The 26,179-nt window shown below is 41.0% G+C and overlaps 4 protein-coding genes across 19 annotated transcripts in view; 1 reads left to right on the top strand and 3 right to left on the bottom strand.

The window, feature by feature from the left end:
• LOC105564460 (MAP7 domain-containing protein 1-like) overlaps positions 1-3,502 on the bottom strand; it is a 30,785-nt gene extending 27,283 nt beyond the window's left edge. For 2 of the 7 annotated variants that reach the window (XM_012016838.1, XM_012016839.1), the window contains exon 1: positions 3,157-3,502. In XM_012016838.1, the coding sequence (XP_011872228.1) occupies positions 3,157-3,231 (75 nt within the window). In that variant the 5' untranslated portion in view covers positions 3,232-3,502. The remainder of the gene's footprint in view (positions 1-3,156) is intronic. The other 5 variants (XM_012016833.1, XM_012016836.1, XM_012016835.1 and 2 more) reach the window with 3 other exon arrangements.
• Positions 3,503-5,349: 1,847 nt separating this feature from the next.
• Positions 5,350-6,677, bottom strand: LOC105564459 (signal recognition particle 14 kDa protein). The gene is made up of 4 exons (XM_012016832.1): positions 6,504-6,677; positions 6,363-6,435; positions 5,925-6,037; positions 5,350-5,849 (listed from the first exon to the last, which is right to left on the bottom strand). Exons 1-4 carry the CDS (start codon positions 6,525-6,527, stop codon positions 5,733-5,735), a joined length of 327 nt encoding a protein of 108 aa, XP_011872222.1. The 5' UTR covers positions 6,528-6,677; the 3' UTR covers positions 5,350-5,732.
• Positions 6,678-7,143: 466 nt separating this feature from the next.
• On the top strand, positions 7,144-10,120 carry LOC105564458 (transmembrane emp24 domain-containing protein bai). 2 transcript variants are annotated; one of them, XM_012016829.1, is made up of 6 exons: positions 7,144-7,465; positions 7,651-7,780; positions 8,137-8,207; positions 8,369-8,371; positions 9,368-9,494; positions 9,692-10,120. In XM_012016829.1, exons 1-6 carry the CDS (start codon positions 7,286-7,288, stop codon positions 9,811-9,813), a joined length of 633 nt encoding a protein of 210 aa, XP_011872219.1. In that variant the 5' UTR covers positions 7,144-7,285; the 3' UTR covers positions 9,814-10,120. The 2 variants fall into 2 exon arrangements, with proteins under 2 accessions (XP_011872219.1, XP_011872220.1); XM_012016830.1 differs by lacking the exon at positions 8,369-8,371.
• A 1,968-nt stretch (positions 10,121-12,088) lies between these two features.
• Positions 12,089-26,179, bottom strand: part of LOC105564450 (uncharacterized MFS-type transporter C09D4.1) — a 62,988-nt gene continuing 48,897 nt past the window's right edge. For 2 of the 9 annotated variants that reach the window (XM_012016806.1, XM_012016814.1), the window contains 6 exons: positions 17,053-17,277; positions 14,471-14,609; positions 13,560-13,777; positions 13,224-13,327; positions 12,899-13,012; positions 12,089-12,478 (listed from right to left, as the gene is read on the bottom strand). In XM_012016806.1, the coding sequence (XP_011872196.1) occupies positions 12,217-12,478; positions 12,899-13,012; positions 13,224-13,327; positions 13,560-13,777; positions 14,471-14,609; positions 17,053-17,277 (1,062 nt within the window). In that variant the 3' untranslated portion in view covers positions 12,089-12,216. The other 7 variants (XM_012016808.1, XM_012016809.1, XM_012016807.1 and 4 more) reach the window with 7 other exon arrangements.

The raw sequence follows: 26,179 nt of genomic DNA, 5'->3' as shown, positions 1-26,179 counted from the left end.
AGAACTAATGCTACCCCCTTGAACTCGTCAAGAGTAGTCGTGCTAAACACGAGCGAAAAGAGACACAAAAATAAATCACAAGTGTTGCGGGAAGGGCCCTTATCCAGATCCGTTTGCCGGATGGACCCACGCTAGCTCGCAACTCTACAGGTATCTCTGCAAGTATACCCTTCGAGAGAACAATGAGAGAAAATTGAAAAAGAAAAGTAAAGACCTCTCCCTGAATTGCCGTGAGGGATTTCGCGGGATTAATTTCCGAGCTGATACGCGGATATACGATTAATAATTTCGCAGGAACTTATGTCCTCTGAGGTTTCCGAAAGCTTCCCCGAATTGTTTCAACGTACCCCCCTGTACCCTTCAATCTTCCCGGCCTGAAGGGTCAGCCGGGCACCGTTCACCGGGACACCGAGTGCACGTTCTCGAGCACAGGAGCGGTAGTACAGTATTAAGTGGTAATATAGTAGTGACGGTAATATAGTAGTAGTAAATTTGGTAGTACAGTGCTAGTATAGTAGTAATAGTGGTGAACACAGTGGTCTCGGAGTGAAGTGTGGAAGTCGAGATCTGTTCTCGGCGAGTCGCGGCGTCGAGCTCGACGACGAACAGCAGCGACGAGGACCACCCGCGTGGCCCTCGAGGACGGAGAACAGGTCGGAGAACAATGTAATTGCCGGGATAAAGTTTCCGGTCGCGCGCCGCTCGCTCTCTGTCGTCGATCGACCTCGTCGACGAACCGGAGGGGGATAAAGGGAACCAAGTGCCAAGTTCTCACTCGTCGCTTCGCGCGCACCTTCGACGTCTCACCGGGATGTCGGTCGTGACCGACAGCGGCGAAATCGCGACCGGCCGAATGCGGGTCAGCGTTACCCTTTCGATCGCCGCGCGCGGCTCTGATTCGTCACTCCGGCAACGTTCTGCCGAATCAACCCTTCACTCGCGACCTTCATTCCTTTTTTCTTCACCTGCGCATCCTCTTCGCGCGAGGAACGTTATTAACGTTCTTTGTCATTTACGAGGGGTAAACCGCTGACCAAAATCATGTACACTAGGGCCGGTTATTCATAGCCAGATCTTATATTCAAGATCGCGTGGAATTTACCTAAAGATGCTGTATGGAACATTTCATTGGCTACGGAGTATCTAAGAGCCTGAACAGAAAACATTGTCTTAAGGCTGTCTTATATCCTTAAGACAGCCTTAAGGCAATGTTTTATGTTTTAACCCTTTGTCTTGAGATAACGCACAATAACTGTTTTATGTCTGAAGAGTACAAGATAGCCATTCTGCTCAGGCCCTTACTTTAAGACAAAGATTTAAAACACAAAACATTGTCTTAAGAGTGCAAGACAGTCATTCTGCTCAGGCCCTAAAGATGATCTTAGGACAGTCTTGAATATAAGATCACACTATGAGTACCGGCCTAGGAATCACTGATGCCTTCCCATATGAACTTAGGCGCATGTAGAACACATACGCATTTTCCATGTATGTGTAGGCAAAATGCAGGGTTGGGAAAGTTACTTTATATAAAAGTATCTAGTTACAGATACAGGTTTCTCGCTGAAAATGTAGCTGGTTACAGTTACACGTTACCAATTCTGAAAAGTAACGCGTTATAGTTGCAGTTACTCAAAAAGTAACGTACCGTTACTTTGCAATGAAAATAAAAATATCAAATCTGCATTTAAATTGTTAAGTGTCGATACAGGCGTTTATGCGCTTATGTAAGGCCTAATGCGATCTGTGGAGGTTTAAGAAAAACATTTACAGTCACAGACGGAGAGAAAGTAGCGAAGTTAAGTTAGAGTTACCAAAAAAAAAGTAGCTGTAACTGTAACTTCGTTACAAGTAACGAGTTACTTGCCAACCTTGGCAAAATGTATAAATGCGTTGATATGTGCACAAATTCATGTGGGAAGGCATCAGTGATCCCAATGGGCATTACTTTATCTTATTATCTTATTTTATCTTTATTATGCGCAAGCTAATGTCCAAAAAATGTCTAGTAATGCCTAGTAATGCCCAGTAATGCCGCAAATCTGTACACCACAATGCCCTCAGCGGTTTACCCCTCGGTCATGTAAGATTAACGATCTTAAATGAGATTTTTTTAGATTATTTCAGATAACTTTGGAACTGAGTGAATACCGAAATGATATTCGATAATTGTGAAAACGGCAGATAAAGAATCTTACTCGTCAACATCGCGGGTTAAGGGTTAATAAGCGCCAGACTGAATACTCATTAAGTAGTGAACGTCGTTCGCATAAAATTCTGATATTTTGACAAGTATTAAAATATGCAAAATTGCAAGTCAAGCATTCTGTGACATTCGTTTTAATCTCCTTCTGCCGAGACGCTACTCTTAATAGACACCGAGAAATTAACATCAGTTAAACAAATGAAAGATGTATTTATAAAAGCGCGAAATGTATTTAAAATATCGCCAAAATGTGCTTTTTTAATTGCAATTTTTAACGACGATTACTTCAAAGGTACAAAGAGTGCTTCTTCCGCTTTAATTCGCGATCTACATCTCTCCGAAAGAAACTTGACCCGGGAAATTACTCAACCATTTAATTTACAGAGCGAGCCATCGTCACATCGCGTGTCATAAATAAAACGCCGACCCCATCCAGCGATCGCGCGCAATAATTACCCCGTCAATCATCGATTAATTATTTAACCCGTTTCGGCTCGAATCGATTACTTCTCCCCGGACCGATTTTTCACGCGCCGCTCAAACAGCGTGCTCCGACGATGGTACGAGCGTGAAATCCTCGCTCCGTCACTGAAAATCCACGACGCGTGACGTCTACCTTCACAGATCTACGTTTCGGATCGACGAAAGCATTTCGAATATTGAACACCGGCGAAAAGCGGATTAGTCCTCGCGGGAGGAAACGTCGACGAGGGGCGGCCGGTGAGACGTCGGCGCGGTCCAGCGAGATCATACGGGGGTGCTGAGTCTGGGCGGTTACAGAGGATGGTACACTTCCTGTCGCAAACGGGGCTCTCTCTCTTTCTCGACGTTAGTTTGCCACGTGTAGCAAAAACCATTATTAAAACATACTTCCAGCCCGCGCTCTCTCTATCTCTCTCTCTCTCTCCTGGCGCAAAGAACAAGCAACCCCAGAGTCTCAGAATACTGACCGTGACGGTGTAGGAAGAGACGAGCGGCCGCGAGTAGGGTCGCCGGGTCGTGTAGAAGTCGCTCTCGTAAACCATGGTCGCTGCTAGGGCTCTTTCGGTTCGCTCTCAAAGGGTTTACCGCTGATGCGTCGGTCGAACAATCGGGCACGTTTCCTGCTTTTCTCTCTCCTGCGCGCGTGCGAAGGGTAAGGGATTACGCGACGACGATGCGGTCGCGATGGAGGTTCGTACGGTTCTGCTTCCCCGAACCGTCGGTACCGCTTCTTCTTCGTCCGGGCTCTCCTCTCTTCGCCGCGACCGCGTCCACCTCGTATACGACGCACGTATGACTCGCGGGAACGAAACGAGAATTGCGTCACTCCGCGGCCCCCGCGCCGATGCACCCGCGAAAAAAAAATAGATTCGTGTTAAGGACGTAGTCACCCTCGTCGACGCAGCTCCCGTTCGAACTTTAGCGAGACGCGATCGCGTTAAAATGCACCCTTTTTTTGTAGGAATAAAAAGAGAAAAGTATACAAAGTTAAAGATAAAATCGGAAGATTATTAAAATGTCATTTCAACTGGCGGTAAGACCTACGAAGTCGGAGAGGATGATTTTGAAAGCCGAGGGCCAAAACGGAGACACGCGATTTTGCTCATTGGAAATCTAATCTACATCGAATCGCCTTTTTCCTTCGCGTCCGAACTATCCACTTTCTTCCTCTAATGATATTCAGTCTATAGCTTGGTCCGTTTATCCGAAACCCTGCTTCGAGGTCTGATTCACCGCCAGAAAAATGTATATTTTTAAGAACGATATTCTTAGAACGAAATACAGAGCTCGTGCATTCTGGAACTGGACAATCATGTCAAGGTAATCATCGAACACCCCGAACACTCCTCGAATACAGATCGGTATTCATTTCTACCTGTCGTGTCAATTTATCTCTGCGCAATATTATTATTTTGTAAAAAGTCTCGTTGCCACAAATGTACGATCGTGACTCCTTCCAATATCTACCGCGAAAATCGCAACGGGGTATCTATCGTGGAAACGTTCGGAATTGCTCAATTATTTCTTAGATTTCGTGTTTTCTAGGGAAAACGGAATTATCCCGCTCGACATTCATTCCGAACATTTCCATGATAGATACCCTGTTCTAAAAAGAAACACATATTCTACAATCCCTTTCGGTATCAACTTAACAGTTCGCTCTCCTGGAAATTGAAAATATGCAGCGCTATAAAGATATCAAGAAGAAATAAGCCTCAATTTTCCGTCATCTAATTCACGTCATTCCCCGACGACGAAACGAGCACAATCGGGGAACTCGCGAGGAGTGATTTCCACGAGTTTGTTTATTCGCGATCGTAATGTATACAACAATAAATTCACGTTACACCACGTATTACATTGGCAGGCCCCCAGGGATTTTGCACAATGGTCTACGTTCAGGTCCGGTGCCAAAGAATACTCGCGCAATGTGCAATGCCACGCGCGAATCGTTGGATTACTTCAAGATGTGGATTCGCGACAAATAAAATCGAGCGACATCCTGGAACAGTATTGATCCTTTCCGTTACTCTTCATTCGATTACATTATTGCCAAGTGAACAAAATAACGTGGCGAGTCGTGTCGACGTTGGGGACTCGCGACTACTATAATTTCGAAGGTGCACGATTGCAGAATTCTCGCGATGAGACACCCGGGCCGAGAATAACGCAAGCCAAATTTCGAGGCGCAATAAACGTAAGATACGAGCGCGAACGGCTGCAGTTTTAACAAATTCGCAAAATATAATGCAGAGCGGTTTAAAATAAACCGCCCGCGTGTACTCGCAGCCATTAGATAATCATATTTCGGGGGATTGTCGTTCGCGAAAAAGATTTATTATGCCGACCCGCAGACGAGCGATAAAGCGATTAGATATACTCGCGACGTCCAAGAGTCTAGCGTCATAAATCTCGCTGAACAGGGACAAAGACTTCGCGTCACGCAACAAACATTTCTACGCCGAGCGATTAGGGGAATGATATATCTCGAGTTCACGTCGCCTATGATTCTACTGTTCGCATCTAGAGAAACAACGGTAGAATTTGAAGATATCGTCAAGAGGTTCTTATGTCTAAGTTATGTACAAGCTTCGCATTGAAAAATTATCCGTCACACCCAAACGACACAATGCGAAAGCAAGAGAAAATAGATATAACAATGAATTATGAAAAGTGTTATATTAGATACACATAGATATAAGCTCCACTTAAACAAATTCTGCCCTACCGATCGTTAAACAATTATCTGTCTTGGACTCTTAAGAACTATCCCTTGTTGTTTCCATCGCGATTGCGTCACGTTCACGAAAGTGTGCACGATTATATATTAGCGATCGCATATACTTGCGTATATACTTTCATAACAGTATTATTAATCTTTTATACATCAGTCTATACAAAGTGCTGCGTAAAACGCGCCTTCCGTCGCCGGACTTACGCAGTAGACAGGTGTCGACAAGTATGCGAGAGAGAGAGAGACACAGTACGAAAGTTTTTAATAACAAAGAAATGAACAGCTGCCGCGCAGCTAGCCCTCGCTGGGTCAGTGAACCTTCGGCTTCGCCGACTTCGTCTTCTTCAGCTTCTTCAGCCCGCTTATATTCGTCTTCAACAGATTCCAATATGCCTGCTGGAATTTGTTTACATCCTTGGAATGGATCTGAAAGATAAAAATCATGTCCTGGAGTTGCGCGAGCGATTCACCTAATGCCATCCGCTGGCGAAGGATACGTACTACGGTAGAGATCTTCCTACTGCGAAGCGACGCTCGGACCAGGCAATGGTACTCTGTAGGATTCGGTAGAGGAGGTTTGCCTTTCCTGGGCACCGGCTTGTTGTGTCCATTAACTGAAACGAGAAGCGGCGTGAGAAAAGCGTACAGACGTACAATTTTTCACGACCAAGTTTCGCAAACGTCGGTTAACTGCCGAGGTTGATTCCGTCTCTTCTTAAATGATAAGAGGGTAAACGATAGGGCGTCAACCGACGTTTGTGAAACTGGCCCTCAGAGAGTCCCTTTCCTTCTCCCTCGTCGAAGCTACACAATTTATGAGATGAAGGGCTGCTAGGGCCCCCCCTCAAACGATCTTATCTACTTTGAAGAACCGTCGTTCTCGCTCTTTAGCTCCGGCAATGGATACTCTGAATACACAGAAAACCGGAGGATACTCACATCTTTTGATGGTGAGCGACACCGAGCCCGAGAAACGCGACTTGTCAAAGAGTTTGGTTAACTCCGTTAAGAACTGCAACGAAAATTCGATTAGTCGTCACGCGAGAGAGCGATATATCGGCGACGGGACGTCGAGTTTACCGCGTCGTTCTCCAACAGGACCATTCTGACGACGGTAGCATATGTCGAGCACCAGAGCACGTTTAAGCGCGATCGCCCGCGATTGGAGGTTAGGGTTAGACGAGGTTAGGGGAGAAGTGCAGACCGTGCAGACGCAGGGGGCTTTGCTTACACGACAAGACTCGCGGAGCCACAAACTACGCGAAATACCTACGCGGTGTCTGCAATGAGATTTTCAAGGCGTGAGATTTAGGAAATTGGCCAATTACAGTCGAGTATTCTCCTCACGTTCGACTATGATTGGATTAATTTCTTCAATCTTATGTCCAATTATATTAAAGCCTCATTTAAATCTCTATTGTAGCCTGGGACTAAAGTCAACGGCACACGATGCTATTTTTCCTACTGGATTGCTTACGAGAGCCAATCAGGGTTTAGCTTTAGGTCACCTGATCTAAAACTCTGCATGCTGATTATTTCGGAAGTTGATTAAATTTCAATACAAGTCTCGAAGCTCAAAGTAAAAAGAATATTTGTTATTAAAATGTCGCCAAAACGATATCGAGACGGAATAAGTCAGGAAAGATTGTTTTCAAATACCGCTCTCTTTCTGTAAAACATTCCCGCCAGGGGGAGACACCCCGGCAGAGTCGGCCTCCTCTCTGACCTATCGCCAGTGTTCGATGGCCAATGTGGCTGCCACCTCATCGTGATGCTGTGGATGTGCGAGCGCGTAGCCCCTCGTTGGTGACACGGAAGCGCGGTTTCTCTTCTCAGGACGATCGTCCGGGACGCCGAACAATATGTCTCGGGCTCACGTGAAAGCCTTCCTGGCGATTCTCCTGGTCGCCCAGGTCCACGGCCTCATGTTCTACCTCGAGCCGAACAGTCACAAGTGTTTGAAGGAGGAGGTCCACGCGAACGTGCTCGTCACGGGCGAGTACGAGGTGTCCGAGGCGCCGGGTCAGAAGACGAATTACGTGGTAGGTAGAGCCCGCTCGTCCTTCGCCGAGACGCTCCTCCCGCGGGAGCGCCGAGCGCCACTTGACAGTTTACGTTGACCCTCGGCGGTTGGACAACAGCTGTGACAGAACTCGCGGTTTGTTTCCCCTCCTAAAGTCACGATGTTAATGCATACGTTTCACGCCGGTGACTTCGCCTCTTGCAGATTCAGGACTCTAAGGGACACATACTGTCGCAGAAGGAGGACATTCCTCACGGGAAACTGTTGAAGTTCTCCTTTGTCACGGAAACCTACGACACCTTCGAGATCTGCTTCATTTCGCGTCTCCCGAACCGTACGTGTATCTCGTGCCATTTATATTACACGTGTATCTAATTTTTAATTCAGCTCGTTGCACGATGTGTGACATGATTCAAGTGCGGTAGGACAGATACATATTAAAAAAGTTATCTAGAGGATGTACAGTCGTCGGCAATGAATCGTTTCGCAAGACGGTGAAGTAGAGTTGTTTCTCCACTCTAGACGATTGACGAATTATCAACGAGTGGGGGAACAACACAATTCCCCTCTTGCGAAACGATTTATCGCCGGTCAGTGTACAAAGGTGTACAATTGTTATATAAAACATTGTGTAAAGTGATTCTTTTTGGAAGAATATCCTGGCCGATTCTGACGTGAGAATTATTTCAGATCAGCGCGGTGTCAAGCAGGAAGTTACGCTGATCACGAAACGCGGCATCGAGGCGAAGAGTTACGAAGGCGTAAGTCCGCTTGTACATGCGATTAATGTAGACGTTTCTTCCGTTACGAGGAGAAAGAATTGTTTAAATCTATCGTACTCGGGGGGGATCTCCGAGAGAAACTCTATCTGACGTTACTTTGTCTACTTTCTTTTTATATGTGGCTTGTTTCCGCGGTGCAGTTGGTAAAGTAGAGGTTTTTCGATATTGTGTTTCCCGTTTGCATGCGTTTTATCATGGTTTTATCACGAAACCGGCACCTGTACATTGACAGCTTCAGAACTGAGCTATTAGAGCGCAGCGCAGTCTCATTAACGCGTGCATGCTTTTGCCGCGGATGTTCCGTTAACGGGAGGAGTTGCTGGATCTGTTTCGTCCACGCGAACGCTTTAATTATATTCGGCTTGGTCACATTCACAACTTGAACTTGTATCTTATTGGAACAAAAATCATATGCTGAAAATTTTGTTTCTAGCATAGAGCATTCTTTCTATCGCCAGATTGCTTTAAAATGTTAATGGTACATCCTTATACGCGTAACAGCGGCATAACAGTGACACATTTTAACACCAATTGTTTCCGTTTCTTTTGCGGTAATATTAAAAACATAGAATGCTATCCAAGTAGCGAAACGATGTCAAATGACGTTATAATGACGTCTCATGGACGTTAGAGACGTCATTTCACATCACCTTGTTATTTGGATAATTATATGTACAACATTCTTACAATTGAAACACTTGCGCTACAGTTCAGAGCTTTTCATTTCTAAGAGAGAAAGTGCGAGCTAAAATATTAATTTGATGTTACTTAAGCAATTTTGAGCGAAAGTTGTGCAGTTTTTTTACTTGTGTTTGAGATGAGATTTTTGAGAATAAGTATATGAGAGCATTTACTCTCTAACTAAATTTAACTGATTTTGTCGCATTGACATGCTAAAAAATGAAAGCTGCTGCAATTAGACATTGTATTATATATCACATTGCCTAATATTTTTTCGTTCTATGCAAAACACGTACACGCAGAAAAATTATCCATTATTTGGCTTCAATTCTGTTGTAGCTGGGTTCTTTATGATTGATTTGTATCAATTGTATCACGCAGTATTAACGAGGCCGCTAAGGTTTCCGTCGAGGATCTCGCAGTTTTCCAATAAAAATGATTATCCTTTTCGTTGTTAGATCGGCGAAGCAGCCAAGTTGAAACCAGTAGAAGTGGAATTGAAACGGTTGGAGGATCTGTCTGAGGCGATAGTGCAAGATTTTGCCAGGATGCGCAAAAACGAAGAGGAAATGAGAGACACAAACGGTAAAGAAAAGAATTACTTTTTGTTATAGTGGAAGAAAGTAGCTTTAAAGTTAAAAAGAATGATAACTTTGAATTGTGTACTCAAACCTCTATATTAACGCGATTGATAATGTTAATGTTAATTAATTGATAATTAAGTGTTTATAATTGGAGCTCGATACACTATTCAACGATCTGGTAATCTTCCTTTGTTTCAGAGGCTACGAATACTCGGGTATTGTACTTTAGTTTGTTTTCGATATGCGTCCTCTTCGGCTTGTCCACCTGGCAACTCTTCTACTTCCGACGCTTCTTCAGGATGAAGAAACTCATTGAATAAGTGGATTTGTAACAAATACGAATGTAAAAAAAAATACACTTATTTTTGAGTTTTTATCCTTGTTATCTGTAATTTCATATTCGAATCATGGAAAACTTTTTATATTTGTCGCAACGTTCAAAAGACACTATTTAAATAAATATGCAAGAACGCGTTACAATCATGTTACCTCATTCAAATCAATGTCAAATAGGGTGAGCTCTCATCTCACTACACATTGCGCATACATTATCGAGAACACAATATTTAAGCAATTGTAAGATAGAAAATTTCTTAAATAAAAGTATACCTCAGTGGTGATAAGATAGATCTTCAAAGTCCTGTTATCTGTAAAAGATATATTAATTTTTTTATATATCAAAATTATGTATGAAATAATTTATCCTAATATTAAGATATGTGAAATACATTTTTTATACATATATTGATAAAGATTAATACGTTTCTTCTAAGGTGTGACTAATGACTGTATAAAATATTGCATTAGCGTTTTAACATTTTATTTACAAAATAGAACTTTGTGGGAACACACAATAAATGGCCTAAAAAAATATAATGAAGAAACATCACATTGGAAGACGATTTATTTGTCGCTGATTCGAAGGCGAACGCCTTCGGATTGTGTCTTTGTGGTGTAATAGCTATTCGCTCGTACGGTCTTGAAGAAGCATATTTAATATTGCGTGACGTAAGTACTCTTACGCTTTCACTTTTAGAATCTGAAATTAAATGAATGGCACACACGAGATGAACACATAAATTTTCAAGCGCGGCTGTACGTTTTCTGAATACTACGGTAATTTCAGTTTTCGAAACATATAATATTTACGTGTATTATTAATATATCATCTGTAAATGGACGCCACGGTCAACCGAAATTTTTACAAATAGTCATACGTCTTAAAAATAAAATGTTTGTCTTTTGAAAAATATATATATATTCAGAATAGAGGATTATATGTATATATGTATATATGTACACGTATTATACGAAGTAGGAAAATAATATATACATATCTCTAAACTTGAATTAAATAACTTTTTATCACAAGGCGAACAATCGAGCAATTAAAAATGGGGTTTGCGTAAATGACAATGATTTAAACTAGGTAGATACAGTACGCAAGAAAGTCTGCGGCAATAAAATCACATATCACGTCCATTGCAATATTACGATCGTTATATAGTTATCATTTTAATGCAACGATTATACTAGACAGTAATCGACAACCATTAATATCGCGATAATACAGATGGAATTTGTGTTCATCGTCGAGGACCATCGTTCTTTCTATTTATTACGTATTAATATAACATTCATTTATTACCGCAATAAAGCTATAATTCGAACCATCACTGTCATTACGCTTATCACTTTTAATTACTACGTCTATCGTTTCGCGATAGTATCTGCCCGATAACAATTTGTATAGGCTCAGGTCATAACTCTTTCCTAAATGGACATTATGCAACAATGAATTCGCTTTAGCATATTTTAACTGCTCTAACTAAGAAATTTATGTTTAGCTTCTTGACTACCATTCGTTGTTGACAAAATTAAAATGCGGGAATTTAAGAAAGTGAAAAATACTTAAAGTTCAAACAGTATTGTCAATTCTCGTAGATTAAAACTTCTAATTCCGCAACCTCGGGTAAATTTCTATTAATTTTTATAATTATTATCTCACGATAACTTTCCTCCTCGATTCTGATTTCTCACGATTTTCAGAGATAATTCGTTACTGCATAATACCGTCTAAATACTACCGCTTACCTGAGGTTAAAAAGTTCAACTAGCAACAGGATCAAGAATTTTCCGACGATTTTTGTTTCTCCTCGTCGTTTTTACATACACATATCTGTTAGACCATTTTGTTTCTACTGCATCTAATGTACAATGACGACAAAAATATATATATCTACTCAAATATATATATATATATATAGCTTTCTGTCTCGACTTTCTTAAAATCAATTGTTTTTGTTCTTTTACTACGAATTTTTTGATAAATCCATCTATCAACTTTTCCATAAAAATATTGATTTATTATTCGGAACATCTTCCTAACACTCAAAATCTCAACATTAGGCATCTCGGCACTTAGGCGCACTAAGTGTTAAATCTCTCTCTAGAAAAATTTGAAAGCCCTACGAGAAGTAAACGCTTTTCATGTCATACTATCTAGCTGTGTTTTTAGGACCCTTACTGATCCTTTTAGCCTCTTCGAAAAATATCTTCTTGATGAATACACACGCGGCTCAGAGAAAACGGTACTTCCGGCACACAACATATATTCGAGGGATGAGTCCTAATGGACTGGAATAACAAGTTACGGGGAGTATTGTCGAAAACTATTTCTTCCAGCGGAAACTCATCGCTTATTACGAATGTCGCTCAGATGGTCAAGCCTTCGCTTTCTGACGTCTCAGATCGTTAGGTATCAAAGTCGTGAGTAAAACGCCAGCTGCGAGGATACCGCACAGCGTCACGTTCGCCCACAAATCCTCCCAAATGTTAAGCAGATAGCGGTAGAGCGGGGTGAGGGCGATGCCGAAGATCTGCACGACCGCGTTCAGCAAGCCCGTTGACGTTCCTTCCGGCTCCGGGAACGTCAGCTCCGCGGCGAGCTCGAAACCAACCGGCAGGTAGCCGGTCATGAAGAAGCTGTAAAAATGTTCACGTGATCTAATATAAAATTTCGAGATACTCTCAAGCCAAAGACGACCCACTCAGTTGTTCGTCACGCTTTCTGAATTTTTAAGGAAGCGGTGAAACAAATTTTGACGACGGAGATCTTGAACGAAATTCAGTCAAGGTGTAAAACGTTAAATGATCAATCATACCTTAACTTAAGCCCGCTGCAGACGATGCTATTTTTCCTGCTGGATTGCTTGCAATTTAGTAAATTACTAGGAATCCTGAATGCTGAGTGGTGCAATGATAGTAATTTACTAAATTGCAAGCAATCCAGCAGAAAAAATAGCATCGTCTGCAGCGGGCTTTAATGGCATCAAGCGAGTGAAAAGCCAAGAAAATAAAAATAAAAAAGTTTTATGTATGACGAAAATAGTTATTGAACTTTACCCCAAAATGCCAGCCGTGATGTAGATGGCGTATATCCCCACATTCTTGTCCAGTGTGAAAGTGAAGATTATCATACCCAGCAAAGAACAAATATACACTCCTACCGTCGTCCACCTGTAAATTTCTTGCGTTATTTCAATCGCGTGCATTTGCTTCCGTCAAACAAATCGAGATAAAATCTGATTTAATTTGATAAAATATTTAACATGAACCAAAGCTTCCTATTAACTTCGTAACGTTTACCATTATAATAATTATTATAAATCAGTTCGATTTGAGATAAGATACTAAAATTTCACGATTTCGTAAAATAACGATTGCTCACCAGAATTTGTGTGTTTTATCTAGTAAAACGCCGCACACAATTGAGCCCATCATACCGGCGCAAACTATTGTTAAGCCGATTCGACCAGCATCCTCCTCGCTTTCCTAAAACGAAGGCAATGGCTGTCAATTCGTTTTGTTAAGCAGATACATAATGGAAAAGTATATTTAAAAATAGCGCTTTCCGAATTTCTTTCTCAGAGCCTGTACATTAAAAAAATGCAGATTTTCGTAAAAGATAATTATATCGATAATTACAGTCTGCGAACATTCATAATTGAAAAGTGAAGCGGGACTCGAGAAGAGAGTACGCGCAATCTTCGAATAAGGCACTTACCGGAAATTGTTTGATGACAAGTCGATTCAGGAGAGTGCTTATGGCGTAAAAGGTGCCGACGTTGATGCCGTAGCTAATTAAAAGTAATAAATATCCGCGATTCAAGAACAGTCTTTTGATAGAGTCAAAAAATTTCTTCACCTCCCTGCTGCTCTCGGATTTCTCTCTTTGCACAGCTTGAGCGGAGCTAGGTGGCAGAGGCGGTGCCGACTTGAAGACTACAAATTACCGGTTTCTGTTAGGAGTGAGAGAATGGAAGAATATACGCCGCTTGATGATAAAATCCCAGAATCGAATGAATAAATTTCAATTTGCAAGACCAATCCCCGCTCACGCAAAATACATGTAGAGAAAAGTCCTCTGTTATGAGGTAGGCTCCTGATATGAGACAGTGGAGTTTCTGCTAAATTAATAGGCATCGTCTGTTGATTCTACCGTGAGTTTATTGCTCTTGGAGCGAAATCGTTGCGAAAAAAAGATTTGCGATTGAATTTGAGCGTTGAAAACCTATTGTCTCATATTAAAAACCTATCTCATAATAGAGGACTTACCTCTATTGTATATGTATTCCCTTGACTTAGTAATAGCAATAGAGTAACAAATAGTTTATGAATTAACGATAGCAATTATACCATAAAGTAATCTGTTTTAATAAATATAAAATTTCGCAAAGAGTCCCCCTATTTAATAATTTCTCATTAAATATGTAGCTTAAAAGTTAATTTCTATTCAATGATTTTCGTTTACTCTTAGTCTTCACAAGTTCTTGGTTGGGACGAAATATTTCGAATCGACGTAGTCTATTTCCGTTTGCACGTCATATATTACGTCCCTTAAATTTCTTGACTTCGGGATCTTATCGTCAGGATGCGTAATTGTATAACCGATAGCTGAACATTATGTACACGTACGGAGTAGTATGAGGATTAGTACGAACGACGTGATAGCCGCGACGATGTAGAACATACGTTGCAGCCCGCTTTCGATGTCGCAGATCTCCTTGTTCTTCACCAACATCGGCGGAAACAAGAAACCGATAGCGATTCCCAGCTGCAACAGTAATCCGAGTGACAAACGCTCTAAGAAATGATCGTTGAATCCCAGGAAAAGAACAGAAAGAAATGTTTACTGTGTATAAAACTCGTAGGTCTTCCTCAATTACAACATACATGGCAATCTCTGTCTTGAGAACAGAATCATTGTGCCGAAAAAATGAAGTTAACATTATTCAAATGCATCTTTGCACATTATTATGAAAGCGAAATATGTTTGTTGCCAGTGGTTACACACATAATTTCCGTATATACATAATTCAATGTCAAAAAGCCAATGTTAGAGGAAAGTCCCCTATTATGTGATAAGCTCCTAAATTAGATAGCGAGGTTTCTATTAAACTAATAGGCATCATCTGTTGGTTCCACTAATTTATCGCTCTCAGAGTGCAATCTGTTCAGTGGAAAATTCATTGTTAAATCGCGTAATCGTTGCGAAAAGAGATTTGTGATTGAATTTGGATGTTGAAAACCTGCTATGTCTTATTAAAAATCTATTTCATAATAGAGGATTTTCCTCTGTATGTATATTTACCAAAAAACACCGCGTATTCGTTGCATGCGTCTTTCCAATAATTGCACAAACGTGTCTTACATCTTCTGTTCTTATCAGAAATTAGAGGCAGAAGACACAGGAAGGACGAGGTCAGGTATTGGATAATTTCCTTTATTCCCCCCTGATAATTCGATTATTCTTAGCGCGGCGCGAAATGCTGGGATTTGCAACTGCAGACATGTAAAATGCATCGGCTCGAGCTTCCGTTTTATCGTATTGCGAAATCAGCGTGCAATTAAGGCGCGACGGATTCCCTGATAAAGTACGACCGCGACGGTTGATAAAATGATAGCGACGCCACGGCACCTTGGATCAATTGAATCCCTCGCGACGTAAAGTGAGTCCTCCCCCCCTGCTCCCCCTGCTTCCCTTCCTGCCGTTAGTCCGCTTCTCCCCGCGCAGACACGGCCGTTCGTCTGTCGAGGTAGCGAAATTAAACGTGGGTGCCCACTTCGACTCGGTTTCCCACCTAATCACGTCGCAATTTAAATCTCCCGATGCACCCTCCTCGTCGATCAGCAGCGTACTCCAGACTGTCACTTCCGTTGTTCCGCACGCGGGATCCATTCTCATTGTCTGCACGCACGTGACACGTGTCGCGGGTGACAATGTCGAGTGGCCTCCTCTTACGTTCGTGAAATAACAAGTGCTACCGCACAACGGCGTTTGACACCGCAAATTCGAGCCTTACGCAATAATAGCGGGCGCTTAACACAAGAGACGAGCTTTGCGCGAAGATTTCCTTAGAAATTTTCAGAACGGTAACGCCTTGATTGAAATTACGTACAATTAGATCGAGTTAGATCGAGTTAAATTAAACAGGCGGGACAGACTGCTGGCTAAGAATTTTAATTGAAACCCCAGGCTTTTAATAAAGTCTTAGGAATTTTTAATACCATCGAAATTGTATAGAATTAAATCAGATTGAAATATACGCTCGATGGAATTTGTTGCGCGTGCAATGAATTCGGGAGCTATTAATTCACTGCAAGAGATGGAATGGTCAAGATATATATTGTAATTTTATTTCGTATAATAACCAATTATATATTAGCAATCTGTATTCGCGCAAACGAGGAAAGAGATACAAGATATTTAATTAATATCGCGGACGTCAAAAGCGTCGAATTTATTTGACTTATTATCAAATTACGATGCCAACATTATCTCGCGCTTTGATCCGGGTAATTAGAGCGACTTTATTACGTTGATTAATAATTTGCATGCTCTTCGCGAAGTTTACCACGTTGCAGACAGATGATACGTCGTTACTCCTTGCTTTTTTCGCATATCCTCACGATGATATCTACACGGAGATAACACAGCAGTTTCTACACTTATGGTAGAGCAAACTGCAGTTCTTACACTATCCAAAAAGCAAAAGATATAATCGTGAGTTATGTTTCACATTGCTTATACATTTTCCTCTTTTCGCCTCTTACGTTTCTCTTGAGGAAATTCCCGAGGTTTTTGAGGGAAAATAAAACAATTTATCTACACGGGAAAAATGCTGTTGAATTAAAAAAAATACAGCTGCTTAAATTAAACGTGGATGTCACAGGTCGCCACAAACATAAATAATTCATTCAATTGTATTTCGTATGGATTTTAATTCTGAGCATTGAACTATCTGACTTTTTTTATTCATTAATACTGACGTTGTTTCAACCATTTTATTTCAATTACACTGATATTGTTGACACATTTCGTTCCCGTGTAGACTTTTGATATAATTCGAAGCGTCTGAACGCTTTGGGGAAATTAATCGGAGAAAAAGAGTGAGCGAGAAAATCTCAGGTTTTCTCAAGCCTCTCGAAGTTTGAATGTAAATTCTATCCTGGATATATCGCGTTAGGGTTGATGACACGCAAAGATACTTCCTTACCTGATTGCCGAAGACACCGATGCCGCAGGCCCGACTGACTTCGTTGTCCCCGAACCATACCGCGGCCAGTCGAGCTGGAACGGACAAAATGCAGGTTTGGCTGATCGCCACCACAGTTTGTCCGACGAACGTGACCCAGAAGCGATCGGGGGCTATGCTGAACACCTTGATCCAGGAACCGATGACGGTCCCCAGCGCCCCGATGATCACCGTACACCTGAGGCCCTAAAATCCCAAACGGTCTCCTGTACATTCGTCTGCTTGCACAGACAGTAATGAGCCGCGATATCCGCGATTGTCTGCAGTAAAATGTTATTTGTTCGGGCATCGCTTGGAAGTTACTTTTCGAAAAGGCGAATCTCCTCCGTATCGCTTCATCATCTGCGAGATTCCGCGATATCCGACTATCTCGTTCGACGTCATACGATTCTGTCTCCAGGCTATTACCCGGCAAACGGCAAAACTCGTCCGTAAACAGAACGAGATGTGCGTTATATCGTTCAGCGACATTCAGATAAAATGTCTTACGTCCTACGTGCACTAGAAAAACATTTAATAAACCGCAATCTCTACTTGCCGACGCAGTTCGCCGTCAAAAAAAGTTTCTAAGAAAACCGAGAGGCTCGATTTCCCAATCGTCGCTTCCTGGTAATTGACAATTGAGCACGCGGAAGAAATTCGCAGCAGACACACGATCATTTTCCGAGATATCGTACACTTCCGCTCTGTTCCATTTTACCGTGTCATTAACGCGACCGTTACTTACGAAGTTATTGAGCAGGTAACTGGCGGGAAATATCAACGGTATGTACGTTATCATGTATATCATGCTCGTCATGTCCACTGCATAGTCCGAAACGTTGTAATACTTCGTTATAATGTTGGAAATAATACTGTATTGAATCCACTGCATGGAGTTGCTGGCGCTGTACACCACGAAGAGCGCGAGGATCTGCCATCGTCTCTTATAGACCCTGATCTCCTGGAATCAGAGGCATCTATTCTCGGCCTTTCAATTTTTCACTCGCCAGATGTCGAAATATCGCGCAATTTTTTAATATCCCGCCGCTCTATATTTTGTCGGTTAGAAGAAGCCTGAGAATCAATTCTGCATAGACATATATATTGAAAGTGACGCTAAATTACGTACATATTGAATTAATGCTATTAGTGGTAAAAGTGACATCAAAGCGGGTTTTTAATGCAGTTTCGCGTAAAAGTGGGAATTATATTGACTTTAATTCTCCACTGAATCCCGTGGCGTCATCTCTTTGGGAGAAAAGTCCATTAAATTTTTTTTGAAATATAGATCCCGCAGATAAATGCGAGGTATGTGCGACTATCACTTCGGTAATTCGGGATTTGAATAGCGGGGCTGCTAAAAATACCGCGTCAACTCAAAGCGAAGACTGTTTCCTCGATACCTGATTTTCCTCAATTCTTTTCGACGTCCGTTCGTGATTTTTATTCATTCAACGAGATAAAATTATTCACCTGCGTCGGTTGCATGCTGCAATCGCCAGACGATCCACTCATTTTAATTAATAGCGCTGTCCGTTCGCAACTTCCGTCAAACTTTCGTGCCAAACTCCGTCACGTCATTAATATCGAGTAATAACGAGATTGATCAAATCGAGCAGAAGTATCATCGAGAGACGCACCAAGGTGGTCCTTCCTTTTTTTATTGAGGCCGCTTTACTTCCTAAAATCCAAACAAACGTCGATCTCACTTTCTCCCCCTTCTACTATTCGGGTCTCGAATTAAACGCAAAATTCAAGTATCAAGTGCCAGAAGCATTGAAAATGTCGAGCGCTAAATAACATCGACATTTAAATCGAGCTTTTATAAAACGTCTCTACTTCTGAGAAACGTGCACTGCGTTAATTGCGCTGCCTGGAAGCGTCGTTGCGAAATTACATCGAAAATCAATCTACTCATTCACGGATTCCATTTGCGGATTCCGCCGGGAAACTTGCCGTATAGATTATGGCGGATCACGGTATTGGCAATTAGGACTTAATAAGCCGTTTCGATCTAACAATCATCTCGCGAGAATGCAGCTGCGTGTTTGCACGGACGTTTGTGCGTGGGGGGTCTTTGCATGTTGATCAAACGTGCACTTAACAGCATCAAAATGTCAGAAACAATCAATCGGGACATCGGCAAATACGTACAAAATGCATTAACATTAGAGATAGAGTCGAGTCTTCGTTGCTCGTCTCTAAGAACATCTTCAGTCTCAAATTAATACTAAGTTAGAAATTCTGATTGCATACGGATCATGTCTCAGACAAAAACAGCGATATGATTAACAGTCATATTATCTCGTCTCCGCATACTCAGTTGCAACAGCGATATCCTTTCTGAATACATCTGCGCGACAGATATGTGGAACCTATAATTCAACGGCTCTGCAGAGAAGTGTGTTCTGGTGTTGCGATATATCCTCGATTTGTCATTATCTCCCGAGAGTTATTAATCGCCAAATTATATCCAAGTATTATATAATAATAAATAACTAGAGATGGATTTACGAAGAATATCTGTAATGAATTCATTTCGAAACGCTTGGAAGATAACATTTGACTGGAAAATAAATTTTATTCTATACTGAAGAGTCTAAATCTCTCTCTCTCTCTCTCTCTCTCTCTCTCTCTCTCTCTCTCTCTCACTCTCTCTCTTAAAATACTTTTGTACGCTGTGATATTTCAATTCAAGTATATTATCTAAACATTAAAATGTTCTAATGTCTCTCCATATTACAACGTTTTAAAATATTGTCACACGTTTAGATTTACAGTAATATGCTTTGATCTTCGCTTATGTGTGTTAATATCACGCGAAGTAAACCTAAATATCAAAATATTCCATTGCATTACTATACAGATGATACTAACTTTCGTTAATGATTAATTGAACAATATTAAAGAGTAAGTAAACTCGTGAAAAAGAAAATGACACAAGCGAGTGAGCAAATGCAAGAAATCAATTACCTGTGTGTATAAACAAGGTACAAAAGTTCAGGAATGGAATTTAACAATGAACGTCGACTTGCGCAAATGTTCGATCATTTACGATTACTTCTGCTCAGTTATTACGCGAATAACAAATTTCGATGCAACACATAATAAACTTCAGTGCAACAAGTCCCAGCGAAACGATCGTGGTGTATCTAGCTTAAAATAACCAACTGCCTTACACACGTTTATCACCTTGTAACTGTCAAAGACACGAATCCAAATTAAGTGAACTCTCGTTTACTTCACACGAGCAAACCGTCGGTCCCACCGATTCACGATCGTATCTTCGCGGCACCGCGCATCGTTAATCTCCCGCGACGCGTCCAAGTTCACGAGTGATTTTCCGTAAAGATGGCAAAGACCCCGATTACCATCGGTCCCCCCGATTACACCTCGTCGCCGGTATCCCCGATAAAGCGGACGATAAGGCGCGGAGCGGCTCACGCTGTCGCGATGTGCCGGACGTGGACTAAGTGTATCGCGGGGCTCGCGAGAGCATCCAGCCATCCACCGTTCGCCAAACGTCCCTTGTCCATCGTCCCCCGCCGCCCACATCGCCCAGCCACGCACGTGAAAATGTTTGCGCGCACAGCCGTGTCGCACGCCGTCCGTACACGCGGACGTTACGCGCGCGCCTATCAATGATGGTATCAGTTGATGAATGCGCCGTCGCAATGCTAGTCGTTCACGGGTGCCCGACGGAATCGCCGACGACGGCCGTCGTCGCCGATGCCACTGCCATCGGCTGCAGACGCTCCGCAGACCGACTCGCGAAGCCACCGGCGCCAAGTGTGGCATCGGGCCAGCATTGCGCAATTCCGCGCCGGTGTCGGGCTCTCTGGCGATGCAATTTTGTTAACCGAGATGTAACGCGTTAACCGAGAATCCAGTTAGAGAAATTAAGGCCTATAAAAACCTCTTCTGCCACGACCTGCGTCCAATTGTGACAGAGCGCCAGACCCCGAGTTACCTAAATCCCGGCGAAAAACTTTGGCACCGTTGCGGCTACCGTTTATAGAAATGAGCCACATGTTCAATGCGTTGGTTTTTCCATTCAAAATTAAAGCGTAGATTAAAGATCTGTTTAAAGGTTTGTCTCAAGAGATAATAAATGCGATTTCGACCATCGCCTGGCAATGAACTTCTTATGCGTGCAGCATAAACAGACTATTTGCATAATCCTATCTCGCGTCAAGGAATTATTGAATGAATGCAACGAGCGTACTTGTTGTTTATTCCTGATCGAGCTAGTAACCAAGCTGAAGCCTTAGATAAAAATTTTCTTTGCGAAATTTAACGTCGAGAAAGGTCATTCAATACGATTAGCTGCGCGTGATCCGGCACACAAGATTCCATCGACGTTAAATGTTAATCTTACATCAGGAATGAACGATGAATCACCGCGGAAAAAGACGTGCAAAGGAATACGCGAATAAATTTCCAATCTCTCACCGTTATCTTCCGATGACCCCATTTCTTTTGGATACATACGAGTTCTATGCCGCGCTTGCAGAGAGATACATCTATCAGTAACGACATTTTGAAGTCGCCACGATCAAATAGCCTTGCTGCAAATGGTATCGAAATATTTTTACTAATTTATTTAATAAACCCTTGTGTTGAGTGTAATGAAATAAAAAATAAAATAAAACAATAGATGAACGCGATAGCAGATCAGAGGCGAGAGTGATTATAATTCGATAGTAAACCCGAGAGCACATATTAATTAAATACGTTATTTAAATATTAATTATCTTATATTAAATCAATGTTAATGTCAATTTAATGAAATTAATTTAAATTAATTAACGTTTATGTCAATGAGAACGTGTTAATGAAATTTACAATTAGCGGTTTAGTATTTTATTGTGGCGAATATTAAATATGATCGCGCAATTAATATACATAATGGAATTTCTTTACCACAGACAGGAAATCCCTTGGGAAAGTTTACTTTAAATGAAATTAAATAATCTTTTAAATCTAAAAGTTCACTTAAAGAAGATAAAAGGTTACTTAAGAAATTTTAGGCACTTAGAGTAATTTTGGACGCTTAAAGTAATTTTGAGATAGCCAAGTCTGCCGAAGTTCCCGCTAGAGGGCCGTGTAGCATAACACTTTCTCGTAAAAGGAAAACCGCACGCGGCATTACAAATTATATATCGCATACTTTTCACAAAATTTTCAAAGTATCCTTTTAAATTCTTAAAGTGAATTTTACATTGACCTTAAATAAAAGTTTAAAGTGTCCAAATTTACTTTACACATTTCTTACTTTTCTAAAGTAAAATTCGAAGGTTCTCCACGGTATATTTTCCCAAGGGACTCGTCGATATTCATTCGCATTATTGAGAAACGCCGGCAAAATTCGTGACAATAACCAATAATTGTAGCCAGAAGCACTACGAATAAGCCGTTGTCTTATCAGCCGCATGCAACCGCGCAAGATAACAACACACGTATATATTTGATACGAACCAAAGTCGTCGCTTCGAGTTTCACAGTCTAAAAAGAGGCCTTGTTTTATAATAATACCTTGGGACACTATTCACAAGCATAACATTATATGTACGAATGTCTGAAAGACAAGCACTTTTTGCTACTGGGAGTGAAATCGGTATAATTGAGTTCCCGAGGTGAGCTCTATAAGAAATTAATTAGCTCGGTTCCTACTGAGATCTGATATTCATTATCTATGTGTGATAATTTCATTTAATATATTCCACGTTGTATTATAATTCTATGTGATGTTCATTTTAATGAATTAGAAAGTAGAACTGTAGCACGGCTGTGTGAGATTCAGCTTTCTGCATTATCGGGTACTGAACTCGCAAGCTGTACCGATTTCAATTTCCTTCAACTTTTTATTTTACCTGCGGAAGGGACTCGAGCAGAGGAGGACTCACTTCCGTCATTGAAACTGTTGTACGGTGTCTCTTTGCACTTTCGTTATCACTGTCACTCGAGAGTTCACTCAAAATGCAAGTTTTTCAGTTTTAATGGATTAGAAAGAGGAGAATTGGTTATCAACTGGAAGATCGCCAAGCAAACTAATTTCAATAGCGATAACTTTCCGTCGGACGTTCGTCAATTTCCGTTTTCTTCCGGATCAGCAAAAAAAGTTGATGCGCACGCGAAAAGCGACCACGATCGAATGGAGAAGGCCATCTTCTCTCTCTTCGTTTCGACGCGTTGTGCACAATAAAGCTATCAAGGCGGGGCGTCATGTTTTCGGTATTAAAGGAAGGCGTATACAGACTGAAGTCTAGAAGCGAGTTAAGACTACTGCGTGTATACACAAGTTTCAGTCGTAAGGTCGTAAGCAACTCGACCAATCAAGAATTCTCATGGCGTAGTAAGAATGTTTGACTGTGATTGGTCGATTTCTTTACAGCCTTACGATTTCTACCGAAACTTTAGTACAATGGCCTTTAAGACCGTGGCATACAGATTAACTTAAGGCTATTCTACAATTGCGTAAACGTGGTTGTTAGCGGTTGTACAGTGTTGTAAAACACAGTTTTAAACTAGCATTTCCGATTGTAAAGCCTGTTGTAAAAGATGGCTGAACTTGATCTTCCACGACTACAACGATATAGGACGTAAAAGCTAACTAATCATTCATTTCAATTACGACGTATCTCACTCTATTGTATATTACTTTGATGTACAACACTTACTACTACTTCTACTCCTACAACCCTACAACTACGTTTACGCAATTGTAGAATGGCCTTTAAGCAGTGACACTTGAGACGTAAGGAAAGCGATCGATCACAGGAGAGAACGTAAACAACACTGAAAATTCTATACATATGGATGAAATGTTCACGTTTTAAATCCGCTTAATGTTATTCTGTCTACCATGGACAACTTTGGACAACTAATGAAGCCGACGAATGGAGATGTTGCGAATCGCGCGTGGACGATAAGGATATGTGATAATTTATCGCATGTCAATTAATAAAAAAATGCAAATGTCATATCACGAAGAACATTGCTTACTAAAGAGGAAACGAACGTGTATGTGTATGTGTTTGCGTGTATAAAATACAATAATGTGACGTATTAATGATTCCCTCCATTTCTCTTCCTCCTAAGTGAAAACTTGATTCATATATAATAATTAAATGAAATTAAGATAATTCTTCTTTAATCTCGATAATTCTTAAGTGATTAGAAACTGATAGTGAGCGAACTGTCCGCGTAACATATAATTTATTCTTGTGATTATGTAATACTCGTTACGATTAGTTTTTTAACAAACTCTTCTTATAAGGATTAAAATGTGCATTTGTTTCATATAATGCGCGCGAACTTTCACGTAATTAATTATATAATTAATAGAGAGATAAAACGGACTGATAGTTATGAACATATTAATTAATATTACTTATTATTAGATAGATAAATACGTGCGCGTGTGTATGTGCGTGCGTGTAAGTTACATTAAATTAGTATGCAAAATAAAAATTTACTAACGAAGAAGCGAATTGCATTTAGCATCGTATAAATAATCAGTAAGACATCTATCAACTAATCACCCTGAGATAACATGATATTATCACGTGAACTCGTTCGTACGTTATACGAGCGATCTGCTAATACGATAATACCATGACGCGATATTTTCGCGTTATAGTAGCACCGTCAAGGATAACGTTTCAATTTGAGTGAAGCAAATATCACGCGGAGAAAAGTGAAATGGCATATGGAAGCGGTTATTAACAAACGAATCTAATGCATGTATTTACTTTCATGTCAACAGCTCGAGATATATCGAGAGGACGACTCTGTCTTCAAATAATAATGCTGGGCAATAGATGGAGACGTACTGAAGGAACGATTTTAATGATAACACTTTCGGAGGTTAAAAATAAAATTCTTTGCTCTAGATCTGTGACTATAAATTAATAGCACTAAGCTGATTTGATAAAGCAACGTCTCTTAAAAGATATTACGCCTCTTAGCAGAAGTAATTAAAAGTATTTGCGATAAAGAAAAGGATGGAATAAGAATTTTTTACATGGTGGCGATAAGTGAAGTATTTGCTTGAAAGCCATATCTTTTAGGCCAAGTGTACGTAGATAGCTGTTGCGTAAATATTATTTGCGGTAGAAAAATTTACGTGTACTCAAAACTGTAACGAAGTATATTGAAGTGCAAAAATATCTTCAACATGTGCTATATAAAAGCGTTTCATGCAGTAATGAATTTCATCGCAAATAGCTGAACATTTGACATTCAATTGCGTCTACCGGCAAGATATGATTGTCAACAATGCAACAGTTTAGATATGCGTCGCGTGCACTAATATCAACAACTAAGATATTATTCTACATAATTAACGTTCTTAGATAACAGGAATGAAAATTAGAGAAGCATCTGTTCTTTTATTCCCTTATATTACTCTTCCTATCGACTTGTACGAGAAGACACGTGTCTGAACATGCTTCTCTTCAGTTTTGACGGACCGAAGATCACACAATGTCGACAAAAATGACACGTTTGGAGTTCCGAATTGCGGCGGCGTCTAGGAGGCCTCGACAGGTGGAAACACGTCACTAAAACTCACGTGCTTCCCGCGTCACGATGAAGCAATTGTCGCGTATTGTGCGAACCGAGAAAAACCAGCTCTCCCAACTCGTGGTGAGACCGTTCGCGGGACCGTAAGAACTTGGTTTCAGTCGGGCCTTATCGCGAGCACGGGACGGATACGGGCGATACGCGGATGCAACTCTTGTGAGATTTTTCGTGTGCAAAAGAGAGCAGCTGCGCTTTCGTGTGTGTCTCTGAAATAGAGAAAGCTCTTTGCCTTCTCCTCATGGGAGAGATAAATCGCGCGAGAAAGACCTCACGTGGATAAAGTGCAAAGTACAACTTAAATTGGGAGGTGTGAAGTACGTCTCGGGAATAGGGAAAAGAGACGAGAATGCAAATTTATGCTAAAGCTGAGAAAATTTGAATATTCGAATTATTTTTATTACATTCTTCTTTATCACAAATTACGAATGTTAATTTTATTACGCAATTTCGTGTAGAAAAAATGAAACTCCTGACTTGATGTAGAAAATAATTGAAAATATAAAATTTTGTTATGAATGCA

This window comes from Vollenhovia emeryi, unplaced genomic scaffold, assembly GCF_000949405.1.
Source record: "Vollenhovia emeryi isolate VEMERY1.0 unplaced genomic scaffold, V.emery_V1.0 DF939164.1, whole genome shotgun sequence".
In the NCBI taxonomy this organism is placed as follows: domain Eukaryota; kingdom Metazoa; phylum Arthropoda; class Insecta; order Hymenoptera; family Formicidae; genus Vollenhovia; species Vollenhovia emeryi.
Note: the sequence above shows the minus strand (reverse complement) of the source record. Positions and strands in the feature narration are given on the sequence as shown.